This window comes from Myotis daubentonii, chromosome 17, assembly GCF_963259705.1.
Source record: "Myotis daubentonii chromosome 17, mMyoDau2.1, whole genome shotgun sequence".
Lineage (NCBI taxonomy): Eukaryota > Metazoa > Chordata > Mammalia > Chiroptera > Vespertilionidae > Myotis > Myotis daubentonii.
Genome location: NC_081856.1, coordinates 47,587,391 through 47,605,030, shown reverse-complemented (window position 1 = coordinate 47,605,030; position 17,640 = coordinate 47,587,391). Strand labels below are relative to the sequence as shown.

At 38.8% G+C, this 17,640-nt stretch overlaps 1 protein-coding gene across 3 annotated transcripts in view; it reads left to right on the top strand.

The window, feature by feature from the left end:
- SLC26A7 (solute carrier family 26 member 7) overlaps positions 1-15,642 on the top strand; it is a 45,923-nt gene extending 30,281 nt beyond the window's left edge. For all 3 annotated transcript variants that reach the window (XM_059672264.1, XM_059672265.1, XM_059672262.1), the window contains 8 exons: positions 1,121-1,227; positions 1,564-1,630; positions 4,404-4,541; positions 7,963-8,011; positions 11,558-11,661; positions 13,510-13,564; positions 13,663-13,775; positions 15,116-15,642. In XM_059672264.1, coding sequence (XP_059528247.1) covers positions 1,121-1,227; positions 1,564-1,630; positions 4,404-4,541; positions 7,963-8,011; positions 11,558-11,661; positions 13,510-13,564; positions 13,663-13,775; positions 15,116-15,151 — 669 coding nt within the window. In that variant the 3' untranslated portion in view covers positions 15,152-15,642. The remainder of the gene's footprint in view (positions 1-1,120; positions 1,228-1,563; positions 1,631-4,403; positions 4,542-7,962; positions 8,012-11,557; positions 11,662-13,509; positions 13,565-13,662; positions 13,776-15,115) is intronic.
- The last annotated feature ends 1,998 nt before the right edge of the window (positions 15,643-17,640 follow it).

Here is a 17,640-nt window from a genome sequence, read left to right as displayed (position 1 = left end):
GTTAGTAGAAATTTAACCTACATTTTCATCTTTGACTTAAACACATGTAAAAAATAAATTTTAATAGTTTCACTTGCAGAAAGTAGTTTTAGTCATTTGAGACTTGTACACTTTACAAATTACCAGCAATTTCTTTTAAAATCCCAATAAATACATTTAAATGTGAAATGTCTTTATAGGAAATAGGCCTGAGATTTTGTCAAATTTTGTTTGATGTGTTGTTTGAGAACTTTTAAAGAAATGCTAACTAACTTGAGTGGATTGAGGATTCTTAATTTCTGTTATGGATTAATTTTGCCAATGAAGTTCATGAAGTACACACTAATAAAAATATGACAAGTTTAACATGTATGAAAAATCATTAATTGCTAAGTTATATACACCACATTAATATAAGGTGAAAATCTTAGTAGTGACCATATTCATTCTAAATACAAAAAGTCACATGAATTAGGTTTTAAATGGGTTACATTGAGAGGATCATTATTTTAATAGGATATTGCCAGGAAGAGATTAAATTATACTAAACAGTGGAAAAGTGTGGCTTTTACTAACATAAATGTTTAACATGCTTATTCAAGAGCCAAATTGGCCCTGATGCTTTAGCTTTCACAATTTCACAAAAAGTGGCCCCTTGCAAATAAAATTATAACGATCATTGGAGTAGTTGATCTAAAAGTGCTTTTGATCATGATGTTAGATTCAGTCATTTTAACATTAGGGTTTGAATCATGTGGAAAAATAAATTAGTTCTTTTTATAGCAATCCTAGAAAGCAGAATAGTGTTGGGAATGACCAAACAATATGGCATGCTTTTAAACCACACACATCAACCAATAATTTACAGATCTTAAATAAAGGGTTTTTTGGGGATTGAATTAAGTATTGGCGGTGGGTAGAAGTAAAAGCATGTGCCTTTTACCCACCACTGCTCCTGAGCGTGTGATGGGGCCAGGATTTCTTTCTGTATTCCTGGGCTTCTGTTTATGACATCTTACTAAATAATATATTCTTCCTAAGAGATGTGGTTACTGGAATATTGTAGAATAAAATTGTGAGGAGTTTATCAATTATGAGAATATCAAAGGACCCACATCTTTTCTTTTTGCTTCTCTTTCAGGGCATATGGGTCAGTACATATCTATTTACAATATGTTTTGCTGCCAATGTGGGGCTCCTGTTTGGTGTTGTTTGTACCATAGCTATGGTGATTGGTCGCTTCCCAAGGTAAGATCTTATTTAAATGTTCTGTTTATTATGACACAACAGCAAAGTATATGGTGTTACCAGTTACTTTTATTTATGTGGGCTATATAGTGCTACAGTTCATGTCTTATTTTCTATTGGAGACACACAAAAAAAGGTTTTATCTACATATGAATAATGTTGTTATTCCTGAGGACTTTAGAAAAATACAGATTTACGGTGTCTTATTAACAAATGAGTTAGAGGATCTAAACTATTTTAGGTATATTCCTGTTGTTAAAACATCATTTTTACTTCTTCATGGTTAATGCAGTAATTAGGAAATGACATTTTGTTTTCCATCTGCCTTAATTCTAGAGCAAAGACACTGAATATAAAACACATGAATGAAATGGAATTTAAAATGAAAACAGAAATGGATGGTGTAAGTTTAGTTTTTTTTTTCTACTTTGTGCAATTATTAACAATTTTTGTGATTAAGATAGCTTTAAAATATCATTAAAACAGATAAATTATGTCATTGAAAACATTATAACTGTATTTTAATTAGTTTAAACTTTAAGTTGTATATATGTGATTACTATATATATGGCAGTCGACAAGCAGCAAATTAATAGAACAACTGCAACAAAAAATTTATATTAGCATTCATATAAGACAATAGAACTACAGCCCACAGTAGAATCATAGTTCAGATTAATTCAGGCATTTTGGAAACCTCTTTTCCATTGCTCAGTTCCATAAAACAGTCCAACTAAACCAGTAGGCCATTCCAAATTAAATGATGAGGGAAGATAGGGAATAGGAAAGGAAATAAGGCAAAGTCAGATCTTGTTACTATTTTTTGTTGTTTTTTTTAACACACACACAATGAGATTGTATTATTAGCAGATAGTAATTTATTCTAATGATTATGGAATGCCAATAGAATTAGTTTCTTGCACAGTGCACACTTAAAAAACAGCAACTTATTTGTTTTGCCCTGTCAGGTCAATTGTGTTTTTGTTCTAGTATTTTTATTCTGAGGGATGGCCAAAACAAGTTGTAAAGTGAGAAAAAAGAAATGTTGCCTTGAACTTTTTGCAAATTGGCCTCCCTTTGAACCTGTTTTGTAAATGTTTGGTTAACCTTTTCTTCTTTATTTTTTACATTTTCTTGTTCCAGTACCTCATGGTTACCCTCAGAACAGAGAGAACTGGCCTTCCTCCAGCAGGGTCACTGTCAGGGTATTTCTGAGTAGACTGGGGGTGAGAAGTAGCACCAGGAGTCCTTCTGGGGCACCCGGGGAAATGGCCTGCTTCTCAGAGAACTTACTGGAGTTCACAGCCTTCGAGAGTGTCCCAGTATCAACTTTCCCACCAATGCTGCCTTTCTTTTCTTTCCTATCTCTTTATTATTTTTTCCTTTTACATTTTACATAGGAATTTTTACAGATGGACTCTTGGGTCTCTAAGGTCCTCTATGTATCTACCCCACACATACAGTTATATACATTTGCCTTGGCATTCTTAACTTTGAAACAGAATTGAAGTTTGAAACTTAAAATTCTTGAATAGAATTTTAAGTTTTTAACAAATATACATATTTTTTATTGATTGATTTTTGAGAGAGGGGAAGTGAGGAAGGGGAGAGAGAAGGAGGGAAAAGGAGAGAGAAAGAGAGGGAGGGGGAGGGGGTGAGGGAGAGGAACCGATTTGTTGTTCCACTTAATTGTAGATTCATTGGTTGATTCTTGTATGTGCCCTGATCAGCATTGAACCTGCAGCCTTGATATATCAGGATGTTGCTCTAACTAACTGAGCTACCAGGCCAGGATTAAGCTAACAACGTTAGCTTGGAGGCAGTTAGTCATTCCTTCCATTCATTCATGTGTTCTTCCATACTGTTTTATATGAAACACTCATTCTCAATTTGGGACATCTCTTCCCACTCAATAAATTCAACCACATTGAGAATCTATTTTCTGGTACAACTTGAATCTTTATTCTTTAACAAATACCTGTCTTTTATAAATGTTAACGTAAAACAACACGTTAGTACAATCATGTGGAGTGATTGGTGGGTAGATCTAATCACACTATGTGGAGGTTTGTGATAACTAAATATGACAGACTCAAGAATTGTTTTATTTTTGGTTTGTAAGAAATTTACCCTTGATTAGAAGTTGGTTTGGTAACTTAAGGCTTTTTTTTTAATTGAGTTATTTGTAGCAAATCTCTTCACTTAGTGTAGTTAGTTGTACAGTTAAAGGAACTTTCTGAGGTAATCTAGTTTAAATATTTACCCAATTATTAATATGAGGAAACTGAGAAAGGTTAAGTGAATTATCCAACTTCACATACTTAATATTTTTTCTTATTTGTCTTTCTCTGCGAGGATTCTTCACTATTTTCTGTGTCTTTTCTATGTAAACACTAAAGCAGGGAGGAGTAATGCTTTATTTAATTGGTAAGGAGTTATCATTTCATAGAAAATACCATCCTCTCAATTTCTAGGTCCGACCCCCGACCCAAAGGTCATGGAGAAGACAGTTTTAGCTGCATACCCATCACTTGCTGCCAGGGAGACCTGGGCAAATGCCACAGCAGATACTTTTCATATTGAACCTTGTCCTTCTCTTTTTCTGTGTGCCTTACCTACAGCCTGGCAATCCAGGGCCTAGATTCCTGATGTCACCTCTCGGTTTCCTTCTCTCAACTAGGACTTCCAGGCACTTGCAGGGTAATATGCCAGCCAAAGGAAAGCTATGTCATGATGAGGTAGATGACTGCCAGTTTGAGCCTTTAGGACCCATTTTTGTTTTTAAAATATTCATGGTTAAGTAAATGAAGTTTTGATTTTGAGACTGAGTAGAGAAGACCCTTTGGAAGGATAACTCTTCCTGGCACTCTTTGGATATTCTAGGCTGTTGCATCCCCCAAACCCAGTAGGTAAGGATAAGAGTCGTTTTCTAAAACGCTTCAGACTCATCTCCTGGTTCTTCATGTCTCTTGGTGAAGAGAATGCACATATTCTCCCTAAGAAACATGATAGTCTATTAAGTTCTCCAAATACATTTTAATAATGAAATGTTAGCTAAGGGATTACTTCCATGGCTGAGTGACATTTGGCCTTGGAAGATTGAGATTCGTTGGATAGAGTTATCCTTTTTTATAGTATTCAGGACTCTAAATCTCACCCATTTCTTCTCCAAAAAGGAAACCCGGCAGCAGGTGAAAATTATCTCAATAAACAACCCACTGGTTTTTCTGAATGCAAAGAAGTTTCATGCTGATCTAATGAATATAATCCAAAAAGAACATGCCAGCAACCAGCCATTTGATGATACCAACAAGGTAGGATCAACTGTTTCATTATGATAATGTCATGATAACCTTATATGACCATACTAAAAAATGTATCACATCAATATAATACATTATAAAAGTGTACAGAGACCTCTACTTCAGCAAAACATTATATTGTATTACTAGAGGCCCAGTGCACAAAAATTTGTGCACTCAGGGTTGGGAGAGGAGGTCCCTCAGCCTGGCCTGTGCCCTCTCACAGTCTGGGACCCATCAGGAGATAAGGACCTGCTGGTTTAGGCCTGCTCCCGGGTGGCAGAGGGCAGGCCTAATCCTAGGTGTAACCCCTGGTCGGGCTCAGAGCAGGGCCCATTGGGGAGTTGGGGCCCCGCCTCCTGTCATGCACAGAGCAGGGCGGATTGGGAGGTTGCCATGCCACCCTCAGTCATGCTCAGGGTAGGGCCGATTGGGGGGTTGGAGCACCACCCCCTGTCACACTCAAGGCAGGGTCCATAGGGAGGTTGCAGCGCCACTCCTGTCATGCACAGAGCAGGGCCGATCAGAGGGTTGGGGCTTCGCACCCTGTCACACTGATCCCGGTGCTGGGAAGCCTCGCTGCTCCGCTGATCCCAGGGCCAGGACGCCTCTCGGCTCCCCTGATCCCTGGCCCGGAGATCTCTCGGCTCCGCTGATCACCGGGGTGGGAGGCCTCTCTGCTCCGCTGATCGCGGGGCCTCCGACTCCGCTGATCACGGGGCTGGGAGGCCTCTGGACTCCGCTGATCACCGGGGCTGGGAGGCCTCTCGGCTGATCACCGGGGCTGGGAGGCCTCTCGGCTGATCACCGGGCCGGGAGGCCTCTGGACTCCGCTGCTCACCGGGGCTGGGAGGCCTATGGACTCCGCTGATCACCGGGCCGGGAGGCCTCTGGACTCCACTGATCACCGGGGCTGGGAGGCCTCTTGGATGATCACCGGGGCCGGGAGGCCTCTCGGCTCTGCTGATCGCGGGGCCTCCGACTCCGCTGATCACCGGGGCTGGGAGGCCTCTCGGCTCCGCTGATCACTGGGGCTGGGAGGCCTCTCGGCTCCGCTGATCCCAGGCCCTGAGGCCTCTCTGCCCTGCTGCTTCAGGGCTGTTTGGCTTCGCTCTGCTTGGAGCCTGAGTATGCAAATTAACCGCCATCTTTTAGCTTCTATAATTGAAACATTGTATCTTTGGAGTTGTTGCTTCAGGAGCTCAGAGCCCCGCAGCTGCGGGGATCCTTGACTTTCTCCATCGCTGGGGCAACCAAGCCTCCTATTCTCAGCTGCCTGGCGGCCAGCCGCCATCTTGGCTGACAGTTAATTTGCATATCTCGCTGATTAGCCAATGAAAAAGGTATCGGTTGTACGCCAATTACCATTTTTCTCTTTTATTAGTATAGGATGATTTTTATTTGGTTTTTACAGTTAGCTCTAGGGTAATCTCTCACTTGTTATTTGTTTATTCATTCATTTATTAACTTATATATACTTTCATTCAGAATATATCTAATGGACATGCATACTAGGTACTATAATCTTGAGAAGAATCATTACAAAAAATCACTTAAATTAGTATAGTTTCTGTACCCTACACCACACAATTTCCTCTATCTTTCATTAGTGTGGCATATTTGTTGTAACCAAGGAACCAATATGGATTCATTATTATTATTAAAGTCCATGCTTTATTCAGGTTTTATTAGTTTTACCTAATGTACTTTTTTTCTGTTCCAGGATTCCATCCAGAATATCACATTACATTTAGTTGTCCTGTCTTCTTTGGTTCCTCTTGAATGTGACAGTTTCATAGACTTTTTTTTTATGACTTTGATGGTTTTGAGTAGTACTGGTCAGGTGTTTCGTAGAATTTCCCTCTATTGGATTCATGTGGTATTCTTCTGACTGTAAGCCTGGGAATATAAGTTTGGGAAGGAAAACTATGGAGGTGAAGTGCCATTTTTATTACATATATCAAGGGTACAGACTACCAACATGAGTTATAATATTGATGTTGATGACCTTGACACCTGGGTGAGGTAGTATTTGTCAGGCTTCTCCACTCTAAAGCTATACTCTTTTCCGCCGTTGCCATACTGTCCCCTTTGGAACCAAGTCTAAGTGCAGTCTGTCCTTCAGGCGTGTGGAGTCACTATTTGCCTCTTGGTGGTTGGAGTATTTACATAAATTATTCAGAATATTTTGACATGGAAGATTTCAGACAGGGTACTGTTAAGACCTATAAAAGGAAACGTACATTCATAGATATCTTTTATTGGGCTAACTCAGTGGTCGGCAAACTGCGGCTCGTGAGCCACATGCGGCTCTTTGGCCCCTTGAGTGTGGCTCTTCCACAAAATATCACGTGCGGCGTGTACATACAGTGCGATTGAAACTTCGTGGTCCATGTGCAGAAGTCAGTTTTCAGCCTGGGCGAGTCTATTTTGAAGAAGTACTGTTGATATTTGGCTCTGTTGACCACTGGGCTAACTTAATCATCACCAGCCCCACAATGTAAAATAACCTGGTGGAAATTATTTCATTCCTGTCTGAACCAGACTTAAAATATATAAACTACACCACTGAGTTTCTAGAAGGGAAATCATGTGATCTTCTGTAGTCAGACTGTAAGATGAAAACTGATTTCATGGGAGAGAGCATAATTCAGCAGTTTGTAGCATGGGGTTCAGGGTGTAAAGGCATGAGCTCAGGTTTAGCTTTGTCACTTTGGTCAAGTTATTCTTAAACTTTCCAAAATTTAGAACATTTTCAATTTTTTTATAAAAATGAGATTAGTAAGTTTAAATGATTAATGTAAAGTCCTTGGAATATAGTAAATACTCAAGAAATATCCATTGTCACCATTAACGGTAATAGCAATAATTAGTAATACATTTTTTTGAGAAGTGGCTAGCATGGTATCCCTTTAGGGCATCATTTATAATCAATGTTAAGTTTACTTGTACAATAGAGTCATTTTATTTCTTTAGAATTTCCATAAATCAGGAATGTTTCTCAGACATGTCCATGGATCTTCTGATGAACAGTTAACTTTTGTATAATATGAAATATATGGTTAGTGACTCTCTCTAAGGAATGCTGTGTTAATGAGGTTACTTCTGATTGGATATGCTCTATGAAAGCACACAAAAATATTTAATTCCCGGTCAAAATCAAAACAAACTTAGTCTTGCATAAAATATTATAAACAAGATAGTCTGAGTTGATAACATAAATTATCTATTGGACAAACTTATACTTAGAGCTAATTATCATTTTATTATTTCAGTTTGTTGTATTTATCATTCTGAAATAAACAGACTATGGAAAATACATATTGAAAACTAGTGTTTTGTTACTTATGGAGAAAAGAATGATATACTCTTTTTCAGGGAAAGAAATAAATTTTTGAAATGTTCTTATTCTTTATATTTGTTTTCATTTCAGTGTGAACAAAACTCATTGCTCAATTCTCTGTCCAATGGCAATTGCATTGGTGAGTCAGTTTTCTTTTTAAATAAAGTGTTCTGACTTGAATATAGACCATAGAATGATATCTTCTTCCCCTTCTCCTCTCTCTCTGCCTCCCTCCTCTGACCTACTCCTTTTTCTCTCCTCCCCATCTTCCTTTCCCTCCATTCTGTATCTCCTCTTCCTCCCACTTTCTCCTTCTGTTCTTCTCCGCCTTTCCCTGCTCGGTCCTTCTCTAATAACTTTTCTACATAAATTTTTGGACTATGAATTTTAGGTTGTAGTTTATTTTGAAATATGTACTGTGTTGTAAAAGACACGCCTTTTGTTAAGAACAGAGCTATATAAGTACATGAATAAAAAGAACTTGACTGATTTTGGTAACAAATTATGTCATCACTGTCATTTTAAGAACCGTTGCTAAAGATGTCAGTAGAGTAAGTCATTTATATAATCAAAGCCATTTGTTTTTTAAAATTACTAATTATTTTCTTTATGTTTAACTATAGTATCCACTTTAAGCAGTAATGTGCTGGTAAATCTTTAACAAACAACTTTTGGGGCAGAGGATATAATATGGGGTGGTGAAGAAGAACTGATCTGTAGCATTTGCCAATATCCATGGTATAAATAATTCTACTATGGCTAATTTCAAGTTAACAACATACTATTATTAAACATGTAGCTGCCCTAACCGGCTTGGCTCAGCGGATAGAGCATCAGCCTGCGGACTCAAGGGTCCCAGGTTCGATTCCGGTAAAGGGCATGTACCTTGGTTGCGGGCACATCCCCAGTAGGGGGTGTGCAAGAGGCAGCTGATAGATGTTTCTCTCTCATCGATGTTTCTAACTCTCTATCGCTCTCCCCTCCTCTCTGTAAAAAAATCAATAAAATATATATTTAAAAAACAAACAAACAAAAAAAAACATGTAGCTGAGGAAATATGGACACAATTGAAATATTAAAAAGATGTCAAAACAGCTGGTGTGAGTTGACTTCAATTCATTACTGCCTTTAAATAGATCCTATACATTTTATTTCTAAAACAGATGTGTTGAAAAGTATGTGCATAGGAACCCTTCAAATATTGAACTCCATGGAAAATTGCAAATATGATTAGTCTTACTAAAAGTATTTTTATATTTAACTTGGTAAGAAAATATCTATTATATATATTTTATATATATCATATAAATATTAAACTTTTCTAAGGAAGTTTAACTAATGTTTAATTTTTAGGTATTTTTAAGCTCTGAAAATTCATCCAAATTAAGTAAAAATATACTTATGAATCATAAAAATATGCAAGGAAACACATGTCCCAGATTAAGTAATGTGCAACTTATTTAATATTGATCGAATAATTCTTTTACTATAACTCTAAAGAAAGTGGAATATAGTATCTATAAACTAATTAATATAGCATCGATGTGTGTATATGTATGTGTGTGTGTGTGTGTGTGTGTGTGTGTGTGTATTATGAGACTAGTAGATAAAATGGATAAATACAAATGTTTATCTTTGCTTGGGATACGTATTTTTCTTTTTCCTGTGATCTGGACTCACTGTTATCTTTGCTAATGAGCAGGGACAGGTTATATTTGAGAATATAAATAAAAGCCCTTGAATAATAGAGGTAGGTCCTCTGTTTAATTCGGCAAATAGTGCATGTTAGTGATTGCTGGTGAGAGGTCAGTGGATGAACTATATTGTGATCACTTCCCATTTTGTTTAAGGTTCTAATTTGCCATTTTATTTATTTTTTTTAAAATATATTCTTATTGATTTCAGAGAGGAAGGGAGAAGCATGGCATGCAGAAGATGCTCAATAAATGTTGGTTGAATGAGAGCAGGAGGAGTTTTAGATCTCAGTCTGTCATCAGTGTTCAATTAAAGCTATCCATATGATTGGAATGCTTAAATCTCCATATCATTTCTACTTTTTGAAAGTATATATATCCTTCAAAACTACTTTTGCATGCAGTCTTCTTAATCACTCCAAAGAGACCTCCTTTCTTGTAAATTCCCGTCCTTTTTTTTTTTTCATTTTAAATCATTTTATTTATCTTTGCCACTCATGGGTACACTCCTAGAAGGAATAGGACCTTCCTCACATTTGTACCATTCATTACATTTGAAAAAAATTTTTTTGAACATAGTATATGCTGTTATTTTCAATTCATAACTATTAATGTAGATCTAAAGGTGAAACTTGGAAACAAATTCTCTGCCTGAATAGTAGTTTTCAATATATTAAAACCACTTTGTAGTATTTATCCTTTTCCTATCAGTTACTATTATACACAAGTGTTCAGTATTTATTTTCTATTTTCCGCTTGCCTGTATTTTCCTCTAAGCAGCAATTTTTTTTTAAAGCAGCAATTTTTAAAAACACACAGTTTCCTTTATACTTCCTTTCAATGCTCATTGAGATTCTACCATATTCCCACTTTGCTGTAGCTACCATAAGGAGAAAAACCATGGGCATTTTAAGTGGCAAGTGATTCCAATGAAGAATTCATTTTTAAGAGAACTTCATAATAATTAGTCCATTGGGACATACTTGACCGACTTTGTCCTCTTATGGTGAGAAAACCTTAGCCTCCTAGGTCTGCTTGGAGAGCCTCATCACTCCTTAGAGCAGTGCTTCTCAACCTTCTGGCCCTTTAAATACAGTTCCTCATGTTGTGACCCAACCATAAAATCATTTTCGTTGCTATTTCATCACTGTAATGTTGCTACAGTTGTTATGAATTGTAATGTAAATATCTGATATGCAGGATGGTCTTAGGCAACCCCTGTGAAAGGGTCGTTTGACCGACAAAGGGATCGCGACCCACAGGTTGAGAACTACTGCCTTAGAGGGACCTCAGATGGGGCCTGTCATTGTTTTGGAAGTATGTTATTTCCCATGAGGAAAGTGTGGCACTTAGAACATCAGTGACAAAACGTCATGAACTCCTATGCAGAAATGTTTATTTTTCCCAACAGATGCTTTCAGAGGCAGATTTCCCAGGAACCCACTGAAACCTAATTTTCAGGGCCCCTCCTTCAGAGCCTTCCCAAGGCCAGCAGACACGCTTCCAGGATGAATATTTTCCTTAAAAGTCTGACTCCAAAATTGTGTAAGCTCCAGGCACAACAAAACAGGGCTCTCCCTCTGGCCACACCCAGGAAGGAAACTGTGAGGTTGTGGAAAGGAGTTCTATGCAGAATGGCTCCAGGCTTCGGTTCTAGTCCGTTGGCACTAACTGGCCAGATCTTTTATCAAAAAGATTGTTAAACTCCTGAGCTTCAGTCCATCTATCTGTGGAATGGCACTGGTAGTTAACCTCTCCCCCATCTTCCTCTCTGAGTTACACAGTAACTACATGAAATAGCCTCTGAATAACACAAAAGCAAAGATTTTGGAAATAATGAGCAATCAATTGAAAATGTGAAGATTAAAAAGTGTTTGGAATTAGTCTCATGAAACACGAGGCCGCTGTTATTGTGCCACTTTTCAACAAAATCAGCAGCAGAAATCTCGAAGAATCGTCCTAACCCAAGTCCTACTATGTTCCTCCCACAGAAGAAGCGTCACAGCCCTGCCCAGAGGAGAGGGCGTGCTCCATAGTCCTGGACTGCAGCGGGTTGGCCTTTTTTGACTCTTCTGGCGTCTCCGTGCTGGTTGAGGTATGGACACAGGGTGTGTGTGAACTGAGCCCTTCCTTTCCCTTCAGTAACAGGGTTTCCACCTTCGACTCTCAGCTCTGTGGTCTTGACTCTGCTTGTTTCAATTCTCACCTCACCCACTCTCTCCAAAGGACATAGACCTTGAGGCAATCGTTATTTCTTAAAATGGAAATAATATCATTGCAACTAGGATATGTCTTCATTGCAGCCATCCTGAAAGGAGGTCACCGTAGAGGGCCACAGAGTCTCTTCAGCGTGAATTTCTTCCGCTATTTATTTATTTATTTATTTATTTATTTTAATTCTTTATTGATTAAGGTATTACATGTGTCCTTATCCCCCTATTGCCCCCCCCGCCAACCCTCCGCTCTTGCCCCACCCACCCAAGTGTCTATGTCCATTGGTTAGGCTCATATGCATGCATACAAGTCCTTTGGTTGATCTCTCCCCCTTTCCCCCTCCCTACCCTACCTTCCCTCTGAGGTTTGACGGTCTGATTGATGCTTCTCTGTCTCTGGATCTGTTCCTGTTCATTAGTTTATGTTGTTCATTATATTCCACAAATGAGTGAGAGCATGTGATATTTATCTTTCTCTGACTGGCTTATTTCGCTTAGCATAATGCTCTCTGGGTTCATCCATGCTCTTCTGCTTTTTAATAACATTTCTTGGATTGCTTTCTTAGCTGCTTTAGCATAAGAAACATTCTCCTAGGAGTTAGAGGTTGAAGGAAATGGAAAGACTTCTATTTATTTTTATACTCAGGACACTGGAGAGGTCAACAAACTACAGATTATGTCTATCAGCATCCACACACCACCCATGGCACTGTGTTTGTGCTTTACTGAGCTTCAGAAAAAGCCAAACACTGTCAGGTCACCTTGGCTTAATCATTTTACCTTATAAAAGCAGGAACTATGTATTCCATGGCCAAGTCTCAGTTCATGTATTCATTATTTGTTTCATTGTTTGTGTGTGTGTTCATGCTCAGAGCAATATATCTCCTAGTCTGCAGTTCTAACACAGACCTGGCTACTGCTACAAGAACACAAGGGAAATTTTTGGATGTATCACGCATAATCTTAGAATGTGTTTAATTGCTGCTTTCTATTGTATATGTATGATACGTCACCATTATGTTACAAAATCCATCCTATAGTTACTAAAACTTCTAGATTTACTGGAACTGCTGGGCTGATTTTTGTCTGGGTGAGTTTAAGATCAGGGTCTTCAATATCTTGTTCCTATTTGAGCTTTTTATTTTTATTTTTTTTAATTTGAGCTTTTCTTGGACTTAAATGAAGCAAGACCTTACAGTGTGGCAAGCACATCATTTAGGATCTCTCATCTTGATGAGTCCTGAAAATGGAAGTAGGACAATCGAACTTGGTTTCAAGTATAGTGGGGTTCTCAACTTACCATTCAGGGGTGGGATTTTGAGAGTCCATGAATATAAACAATTGTACAAATATTAGTCAGCTGTTTTCATCACTTTTATAAATGGGTCCTTAACTTCCAATAAAAGAAGGTTGAGAACAATTTTATATAAATCTTATAGGGAAGAAAAGGTAACTTTTAAAAAAGTTTTCATTAAACCAAGTGGAAAATGTCAGCAGACAAATGTATTTGCATTAAAGGTAAAATGCCCTGATGCATTCCTCTTTGCTAAGACAGTCTCTTGCAGAAGCTTGCCAGGGTATGTCCGACTGTGCAGCAATACCGCCCTCTGGTGGTCTGACATAAAAATTGCTTCTTTTTGCTGGAAATTGTCCTCGCTCCTGAAGCCTTCGTTGTCCCCTCTTGCCGGCTATCCTGCATTAATTGTGGTATCCTATTTTAATTCTTCCAGGTTTACAGGGACTGTCAGAGCAGGAGTGTGGATGTATCATTAGCCCATTGCACAGGTGAGAAACGGAAAGTCCTTGGCTAACATGACTCCTCGAACAATTGAACATGATCCCAGCTGCTATGTATCCCTTACGTCGCTTGTGCTTTCTTGTAGCTTCCTTGGTAAAAGCCATGCAGTACTTTGGAAACCTAGACTCAGAGGAACCAATTTTTTTTAAATCAGTATCTGCTGCAATAAGTGACATCCATTCGAATAAAGTGAGACAAGTAAGTCGTCCTGCTACAGTTATAAGAAAAATTAGAATGTAAAATCAAGGGCTTTGTATGTTTAAATATTAGCTCATTATTCCATTGGCATCTAAAACTCCATTAAAATGTGGCCCCTCAGAGGCCTCTATCTCAAGTAAAGAAATGTTTCCATTGCTTTTCTGGACCAGTTATGAACATTATCCAATAATTTAAATTTTCTAACAGTATCATGGCATAGAGCATTTGGTGAGCACCTATTCAGTACAGACTGCTAGCTTGCAGAATAAATGCTTCTTTCTTGCAGGATCCACTATCCTTGGAATTTGAATCTACCTCTGTCAAATACTAAAACTCTAAACATAGCATTATAGCTTTTTTCCTGCTCTGATGCCCTTGACTCTACAAATATTGCCATCTTTGGAAACAGTATCTAGAAAGCCCGGCACTCACGCTGAATTGTCCAAGTTATCCTCCAAATACTGGGCTTTATGATTAGTCTTAGGACTGTTCCTAGAGCTCTGATTTCCTGTAATTTTTCCTTGATTTTAAATCATGTTGCCTTTTCTCATCCCTAGACTAGAATTTGATGCCTCCCAGAGTCATTCCTATTATATTCTATCAGAGCTGTATGTATTTACAAAATAATAACATGACTACTACTACTACTATTATGACCTCCTAACATTCATCAATCCAGGAATATGCTAAGAAATGCACCCAGATTAATCCAATAAATTGGCTACGGACTTATGAGGAAGATACTATTATTTAACCTGTTTTTTTAGAAATGAGGAAACTGGGTGGGTGGGGGTGAAGGGAACAATAGTAACAGTATGGTGATTAATGGGGGAAAGGAGGTGGGGAGGTGGAGGAGGGTTTAGGGGGGATAAATGGTGATGGACGGAGACTTAACTTGGGGTGGTGAGCACACAGTACAGTGTACAGATGATGTGCTGTGGAATTGTGCACCTGAAACCTGTATAATTTTGTTAACCAGTGTCACCCCAATAAATTCAATATAAAGGGAAAACAAAACAAAACAGAAGTGCTCCATCTGGGACATGTGGTGAGAAAGAATAAAATTGTTTTATCATGATGTCCTCCCAAAAGAAATAAAGAAATAACATGTTTAAAAAACAAACAAACAAGGAAACTGAGGCCCAGGGAATTCTGCCATTTGTAAGTGATGGAGCCGGTTTCAAAGTCAGCACTCTGGCCCTGGCCTTGGAGCTTTAAACTGCTAACTGATGCCTCACAGGCTTTTCTTGGCTGGGCTGGAAGCTTGCTTCCATTCCGACTGTTGTTGTTTTTTTCAACTGGTCAGCAGCATGTGCTTACTGCTTCCTTTTCAATTTCAGAATCTGAGCAAACTCAGTGAGCAGAGTGAAGTCTGAAGCCCCATGTGCTACAGCACAGATGTTGCTTCAGCAACTGGCCTGCGGAGAACGTACGCCAGCGTTTTGCACAACCTGTTCCGTCGTTCAGATCCTGCAGAGGACCTCTGCTATGATCCATCCAGTGTGACTTGTTAGCCACAGAGTCCTGGTCAAGATCTGCTATCACTTTTTTCCTAATTTTTGTTAGTAAGCAGATTCACTGAGTAGGTTATTTTATAAAATGGGTATGCATTTAGTTTTGGTATACTGAAAGGTAAACATGAATGTATTTCCTTTTTTTCTAGTATTTTGTGTTATTTTATTTCTCTTTTGTTGTCAGTTAATTTGTAAAACTGAGAAGCATCTTGTCGTCAGAGACTTAGAACATTTGCAAACCATTTGTAAAAACCCAGGATCTTCTATAACTAATATACAAAAACAACGTAGCACATTGCCATTTTCCCTTACAAAAAGCACACACAATTAAATATCTATTTTATGTGATGGGATTTGCAATTTTATGTGATGTTATATGCAATTCACAGAAAATAAGTCAAACAAAAACAAATGACACCCTGGCAACCATTGTTCTCCACACCTTTGCATGCACAGTGGTCTTCAAGAATATTGTCAAGATAACCGATACCCCAATGGAACCAAGTTCTTCATGTGACTCACTTTTGCTCTGAATATTGGAAATGATTAGGAGATCATAAGACCTGATACTCCTAATTTCCAAATCCCCACTGCATAAAAAATCTGTTTTCAGCTTAATTTTTATTGGAGCCCAAGAATGTGGAAGTTGCACATTCTATATCTTTTCACAAATATGATTTTTAGATGAGAAAATACCATGGGTAAGTATTTATAGCTTTGTGCTTTTCTGATATAAGATTACAGTAGTTTGAGACTTTCTTATTTCAGAGACACAGTCAATCCTATCTAATAAAGAGGGAATATGCTAATTGACCCTCACACCATAACAAAGATGGCAGAGCCCACAGCCAATAAGGCGGGAATATGCTAATTGTCTGCCCCACCCTCAAAGATGGCAGCACCCACAGGCACAAGATGGCTGACAGGGGAGGGCAGTTGTGGGCAATCAGGTCAGCAGGGGAGGGCAGTTAGGGGTGACCAGGCCAGCAGGGGAGGGCAGTTGGGGGGGACCAGGCTGGCAGGGGAGGGCAGTTGGGGGCGATCAGGCTGGCAGGGGAGCGGTTAGGCGTTGATCAGACTGGCAGGGGAGTGGTTAGGTGGTGATCAGGCTGGCAGGCAGAAGCAGTTAGGGACAATCAAGCAGGCAGGCAGGCACACCGTTGGGAGCCAGCAGTCCCGGATTGTGAGAGGAATGTCCAACTGTCAGTTTATACCCGATCCCACAGGCAGTTGGACATCCCCTAAACTGGCAGTCGGACATCTCCCGAGGGGTCCCAGATTGGAGAGGGTGCAGGCTGGCGTGAAGGACACCCCCCTCCAGTGCACAAATTTTGTGCACCGGGCCTCTAGTATAACATAATACACTTATCTCTATATAGCTATATATGTATGTTTTTCTTTTCTTTTACTTTTGTTGTAGGAGAGCTTGGATATATAATTATCTGTAAACCCACCAACCAGCAGAGTAATTGACAAGCCCCAGAGACCAGGCTGATCTGTATGTGTTATTGTTTCATTTTTATTCATATAGTTTTATTCACATGTAATTACATTGGTGCATATTTTTATCCAGCAATTTGATTTACCTATTAAGAAGTCTCACTTTCGCCCAGCCAGTGTGGCTCAGTGGTTGAGTGTTGACCTATGAACCGGTAGGTCACAGTTCAATTCCCAGGCAGGGCTCGATCCCCAGTAGGGGGCTTGCAGGAGGCAGCCAATCAATGATTCTCTCTCATCAGTGATGTTTCTATCTCTCCGCCTCCCTTCCTTCTCTGACATCAATTAAAAAAAAAAAAAAGTCTCACTTTCAAAGAGTCAGTGCCAAACAGAGTCAGGATGCTAACTACAGTGAGAATTTCCCACTTTGTTTGGTGTTGTGGTTCCATTTGTTTTGTTTTCTTTTTCTTTTCTTTCTTTTTTTTTTTTTTTAGAAGAAGAGAATACGAGGTTACTCCAAATTAGCTAAATGCTCTGTAATGATCTCTTCCAGAGTACTCATTATATAAAAGTCCTCAGTCATTTTCTATTGATTCAGCAACAGGAAAAAGGTTATTTCGGTCAAACTGATGTCCTTTCTGTCCTAATAAGCAAGACCAATCTCTCTAGTAAGCGTAGAAAGCTGTTTAGTATTTTTTTTTTCCTATTTGGGGCCTCTTTATGGCCACATTTAGAAATTGACTAATTAACAAGTCTATTAAGCATCTCTACTTAAGATCAATTGTTACATTTAAAAAATGCTTCAAGAATAAAATAAATAAAAAATAAAACCAGAAGTTTATCCTTATTTCCTGTGCTTTTGGAGCTGCCTTTTTTGACCCATCTTGGTTTGAAGCAATTGCTGGCCTTTGTGA